This window comes from Mercurialis annua, linkage group LG1-X (assembly GCF_937616625.2).
Source record: "Mercurialis annua linkage group LG1-X, ddMerAnnu1.2, whole genome shotgun sequence".
Classification (NCBI taxonomy): domain Eukaryota; kingdom Viridiplantae; phylum Streptophyta; class Magnoliopsida; order Malpighiales; family Euphorbiaceae; genus Mercurialis; species Mercurialis annua.
In genome coordinates this window covers 54776180-54782456 of record NC_065570.1, presented here as the reverse complement: position 1 = coordinate 54782456, position 6277 = coordinate 54776180, and the positions used below count along the sequence as shown (strand labels likewise).

Genomic DNA, 6277 nt, shown 5'->3' with positions numbered 1-6277 from the left:
TCTATTTAAAAATTTATGTTATAAAGGGTATATCACATTCTTAATTTATTTCTAAACTCTTTAAGTAAAATTATTTAACTTTTATTGAGTTCATTATAAATAATTTACACTTCCAATTATAAAAAATAAAATAAAATATTTAAAAAAATAATTTAGATAGTAAAAAATAATTTATTCAGATTAGTATAATGAGGAATATGTACACCCTAGATAAGATTTGGTTGAAATGAGAAGATTTTGGCATTTTGTCTGGTACTGTAGATGTATGGCTGTAGCCAAAACCATGGCCTTTCAGCCCATAGCTGCCACTAAAGCCATGGATCCACTGTTGCAGCCGACACCAACCAACTGGTTTTTATTTTAAAAAAAAAAGTGTAAAATGAAAAAGAAAAATGACGTAAGTGGTAATTTACAAAGAGCCCATTAATAGATTCAAGACGCTTGACATGCCTATATAAGTCGTAACCCATCGCATCTTCATTTTCGCCTTCACTTCAACAAACCAAAAGAAAGCAAAACAAAAAAAGCTTTCTTGATTTCAAGAAAGTAAAACAGAAACAAACTGTTTTCTTCTTTTTCTGCAATCTCTAATGGCGGCATCAGTAGACAATCGCCAATTCCACCTTGACCAAACTTTAAACGGCGTCGTTCGCCAGTTCAAATCCAGCCCCACTCGCCGCTCTGATTCTCCCATTCGCACCCCTTTCAATTTCACTCCTCAAGATTTCAACCGCAGCCCTAACAAGAAGCCGATTTATCCTATGGATGATGATGATGGTTTTTCCAGCGATGAAGAGGAACCTGCTGATTATAAGGATTTAATCCGCAAGGGGAACAGCGAATTACAGCCCTCCATTTTTGACCCGAGGGATGAAGGAACCGCTGATCACTGGATTGAACGCAACCCGTCTATGATCCGACTCACGGGTAAACACCCGTTCAACTGTGAAGCCCCATTAACCCAACTCATGCACCACGGGTTCATCACGCCCGTCCCTCTCCATTACGTCCGTAACCACGGTCCAGTTCCTAAAACTAGCTGGAAAGACTGGACCGTTGAGATACGTGGGCTGGTTAAAAAACCGACCCGGTTCACCATGGAGCAATTGGTAAACGAGTTTCCGGCCCGGGAATTGCCCGTGACTTTGGTTTGCGCGGGTAACAGAAGAAAAGAGCAAAATATGGTTAAACAGACCATAGGTTTTAATTGGGGAGCAGCAGGTGTTTCCACTTCAGTGTGGCGCGGTGTTCCATTGCATTTGGTGCTCAAGCGATGTGGGATCTTCAGCCAGAGAAAAGGGGCCCTCAACGTGTGCTTTGAAGGGGCTGAGGATTTGCCAGGTGGCGGTGGGTCCAAATATGGGACCAGCATCAGGAAGGAGTATGCCATGGATCCAGCTCGTGATATAATTTTAGCTTACATGCAAAACGGTGAGTTTTTGGCTCCCGATCACGGCTTCCCCGTCAGAGTGATTATTCCGGGATTTATCGGTGGAAGAATGGTCAAATGGTTGAAAAAAATCACAGTCACTACTAAAGAATCAGACAATTATTACCATTACAAGGACAATCGAGTCCTTCCCTCTCATGTCGATGCTGAGCTTGCTAATGCTGAAGGTACCCATTTTTTTAAGAATAAAATTTAACCAGCATGTTATATTTTTACACTATTTTTTTAAATTGGTTAATTAACAAATTAAGTAAAAATTAATTAATCAATTTAATTTTTGATATTTAAATTTAATGTTTTTTTTATTTTATCAATATATGACTTAAACATGCATTATGTGACACACTTTATTGTTATTAATATTGTTTTTTATAATCAATTAATTAAAAAATAAAAAAACTGGTAAAAATATTAAATTATGAAAAATAACCTCCAATACTTTGATAACTATATAAATATTCTATTGTTTTTTTTTAATTTTAATAAAAAATAAACATCATAGCTTTATTGTTTATAATAATGTATAATTTATATAGTAATTATTACAATATTATTATTATTATTATTATTATTAGATAATATTATTCAGTAAAACAGAATATCAAGTATATAGTATATAGTATACACTAGTATTATAAATAAATTTTATTTTTAAATTTAGATAATAATAAAATATAAATATAAAAATTAAACTGATTAAATAACCCGTTAAATGAATATATAAAAAAATGCTACATGGCAGCTTAAGAGTATTGCCACAACTTATGTTGTTCAAATGTTTTGCTCTTTTTCTTAATAGTAATGTCTATTTGATATACATAAAATAGCAATAAGCTGTAGCTCAAATAGCACAAGCGCTTAGACAACAAATGGCTAAATCGCGCTCTCTTTCTACAAAGAACAAAAAAAATACAATAAAATATTTTTTTATTACTAAGTTTTAGTTTAATTAATTGTATTTTGTTTTGTTGGTATAGCATGGTGGTACAAACCAGAGTATATAATAAACGAGTTGAGCGTGAATTCGGTGATAACGACACCGTCGCATGATGAGATTCTGCCGATTAACTCGTGGACAACGCAGAGGCCATACACGTTGAAGGGATATGCATATTCTGGTGAGTTTCTTAAAAATTTAACCAATAAATTATGTTTATGTATATCATGTTGGGAAATTAAAAAGAAAAAATAACCAATCATAGAGATGCATGTAACACATTATGAACATTGAATTTTGTTTGTTGTGCATCAAACTGATTCAGGAGCTGCATCTGCAAAAATATGAAAAAAGCTGAAAAGCTGTAATTTCTAGGTTATTAGATTGCAACTTGTGTTTTTTAATGCCGAGTTGAGGATAAAACTGATCTTCTTGTTTGCGGTGCAATTTGCAGGCGGTGGAAAGAAGGTGACACGTGTTGAAGTGACGTTGGACGGAGGAGAATCGTGGCTAGTGTGTTCGTTGGATCATCCTGAGAAGGGAAACAAATATGGAAAATTCTGGTGCTGGTGTTTCTGGTCACTGGAAGTTGAGGTTCTTGACCTGCTCAGTGCTAAGGAGATTGCTGTTCGTGCCTGGGATGAAGCCCTTAGTACCCAGCCTGAAAAACTCATTTGGAATGTTATGGTATGCAATTTTTAATCTCATTTAATAATCAACTCTGTTTTACATGAATATATTATTCATACATAAAGCTTAAGTTACTTTGACAATTGATACCAGTAAGACTTAAACTATTACCGGATAATAATTTACATGTATGGTCTAAACTCTAATTAATGTGACAGTAATTGATTTGAGCGGTGGTTGGGTTTTTTGTGTGGTGGGAAAATTTGTGTAGTTTAAATCGGTGAAGGCCAAAAATTGTAAGCCAATAGAAACTATAGACTGGGTTGTAATGAGAGTGACATGAGATCTGTTAACCATCACAACCCCACAGAGTTTGGAATTGTGTGCCCACAGGACCATTATAAACACGCCTTGCCTGCCTGCCTCTTTCTCTCTATCAAACAAAAACTACGCTTACCTCATCTTCACTAGTGGCACTTTGTCCATACCTTTCTGTCGTTTTTGCTTCCTACTTAAAGAATTGTTACTTTTTCGAGAAAAATTATATTTTTTTTCTAATTTAATTATCATAATATTTATTTAGATTGATGTGGACGGGAGACCAAGGAAAAATATCTTGCTTCTCAAACAAACAATGTTATTTTAAGGCCTAATGTCTTAAAAAACCCCGACCTTTTAGCCCCTTTTCAATCATACCCTGACGTTGCAAATTTGTCAATTTTACCCTATTTTGCATTTTTGTGTTTCAATTGTACCCTGAAAAATTAAATTAACGTCTTTTGCATTTGGAAATTTGTTTAATACATTCTACATGTCTCGCATATATTAATTGTATATTTTTAAAATTTATTTAAATTTAGTTAAATTAATTAAGAATTTAAATTAGTGTTAATTTGATTATGGTTTTTAGTTAGTTTTTAAAAATAAAGGACTTATTTGTACTTTTTTAAATAAAAAAGAATTTAATTTCATGTTTAGACTTAATTAATTGAATGATTTCATCATTTAAGTAAAAAAATTAATAAAAATTAAAATATTGGGGTATAATTGAAAACGGAAAATTTAAAAGTGGGTAAAATTGACAAATTTTCAACGTCGGGGTAGAATTGAAAAAAAGTTTAAAGCTGAGGGGTTTTTGAGTGATTAGGCCTTATTTTAATTAATTAAATAGTAGTTTTGTGTTATTGAGTTCTGTAATTCCATCTTACCTCACCATTTGATTCCTAAACATATTTATACTATTTATATAGAGTCAATTTTATATAAAAAGAATGAAAGTAAAAGCTGTTGAATAGTCAGCTTATGTATGTCTTTATTGTGCTACAGGGAATGATGAACAATTGCTGGTTCCGGGTGAAAACAAACGTGTGCAAGCGACACAGGGGCGAAATCGGTATCGTCTTCGAGCACCCAACCTTGCCGGCCAACCAGTCTGGTGGATGGATGGCCAAGGAAAGACATCTCGAGAAATCATCAGATACAACTACGACTTTAAAGAAAAGTGTGTCAACTCCTTTTATGAATACTGCGTCAAAAACATTTTCAATGGCTGAGGTCAAGAAGCACAATACAGCCGATTCATGTTGGATAATCGTTCATGGCCACGTCTACGACTGCACTCGCTTCCTTAAAGACCATCCAGGAGGCACTGATAGCATTTTGATCAATGGCGGAACTGACTGTACTGAAGAATTCGATGCTATTCACTCCGATAAGGCTAAGAAAATGCTGGAGGATTATCGTATCGGAGAGCTTGTCAATTCAAATTCTTACGGATCCGATTCCAACACATCTTCGCCAAACAATTCAGTGCATGGAGCATCTAATATGTTGCTGACCCATTTGGCACCGATCAAGGAAATTACCCCTGCTGTTCCGGTGAGCAATATCGCCCTTGTTCCAAGAGAAAAAATCCCATGCAAGCTGGTGAAGAAGGAATCACTTTCGCACGACACACGTCTCTTTCGATTTGCATTACCTTACGAAGATCAAGTATTGGGGTTACCTGTAGGGAAGCACATTTTCATATGTGCTAGTATCGATGATAAGCTATGCATGCGAGCTTATACACCATCAAGCGCCATTGATGTAGTAGGATATTTCGAGCTCGTGATCAAAGTTTACTTCAAGGGTGTGCATCCAAGGTTCCCTAACGGAGGGCAAATGTCTCAATATCTTGACTCACTTCAACTCGGATCCAGCATCGACGTAAAAGGTCCTGTAGGTCACATTGAATACACTGGTCGCGGAAACTTCACCGTTCATGGCAAATCCAAGTTCGCCAAGAAGCTAGCCATGTTGGCGGGCGGAACCGGAATAACACCGATATATCAAGTAATGCAAGCCATCTTGAAAGATCCCGAGGACGATACCGAGATGTACGTGGTGTATGCGAATCGTAGTGAGGAGGATATTTTGCTGAGGAAAGAGCTTGATTCTTGGGCAAAAGAATATTCTGAAAGAGTGAAGGTATGGTATGTTGTTGAATCAGCCAACGAAGAGTGGCAATATAGTAAAGGATTCATCACTGAAACTATCCTGAGGGAGCATGTTCCTGAAGGATCAGACGATACTCTAGCGTTGGTCTGTGGACCACCACCCATGATTCAGTTTGCTGTGCAGCCAAATTTGGAGAAGATGAATCACGATATCAAGAATTCACTGCTAATATTCTAGACGGGGATATGGAGAAAAAATGCTACTATAACTATCTGAGGACTGAGGATGTAAATATTTTTTTATATATATTGTTTTTTTATATATATAATAAGTTGTATGCTTAGTTGTTTCGACTTTCAATCTAGAGTACTTAGCGGAGCAAAGATGCATCGAATGGTGAGTACAAATGCTCTTTGTACGTAAATGTAGCTCCTCGTGTATAAAAATCAACTCTCTCCCCTTTTTTTTTAATTACGCACCCTTTTTCTTGTTAATTTAACATAATTCATTTGCCTTCTCCATATTATTGTATAGTAATTTAATTTCAATAAATATAATTTTATGTCTTAACACATTAAAATGGTTCTATTATAATGATGACTGCATTTTAAAATGGACATAAAAGGAGAAAAATAAGGACATTTTTTTGATTAAATAATAATATAATAAGTGACACGAATAAAACAAATTGGATCGGTTAAATTTATGATAATACTATACAGCTAGGTAGGTAGTGACAGAAGAATCGCAGCTTGTAAATTAAGAAGAATGCAGGCAAGACTTATACGGAAGCCCCTCTATTTTTTCAATTTTGTTCGACA

At 35.2% G+C, this 6277-nt stretch overlaps 1 protein-coding gene across 1 annotated transcript; it reads left to right on the top strand.

Moving 5' to 3' along the window:
• Nucleotides 1–473: 473 nt before the first annotated feature.
• Nucleotides 474–5927, top strand: LOC126681606 (nitrate reductase [NADH]-like). The gene is made up of 4 exons (XM_050377154.2): nucleotides 474–1617; nucleotides 2428–2568; nucleotides 2842–3074; nucleotides 4344–5927. Exons 1-4 carry the CDS (start codon nucleotides 591–593, stop codon nucleotides 5691–5693), a joined length of 2751 nt encoding a protein of 916 aa, XP_050233111.1. The 5' UTR covers nucleotides 474–590; the 3' UTR covers nucleotides 5694–5927.
• Nucleotides 5928–6277: the final 350 nt, after the last annotated feature.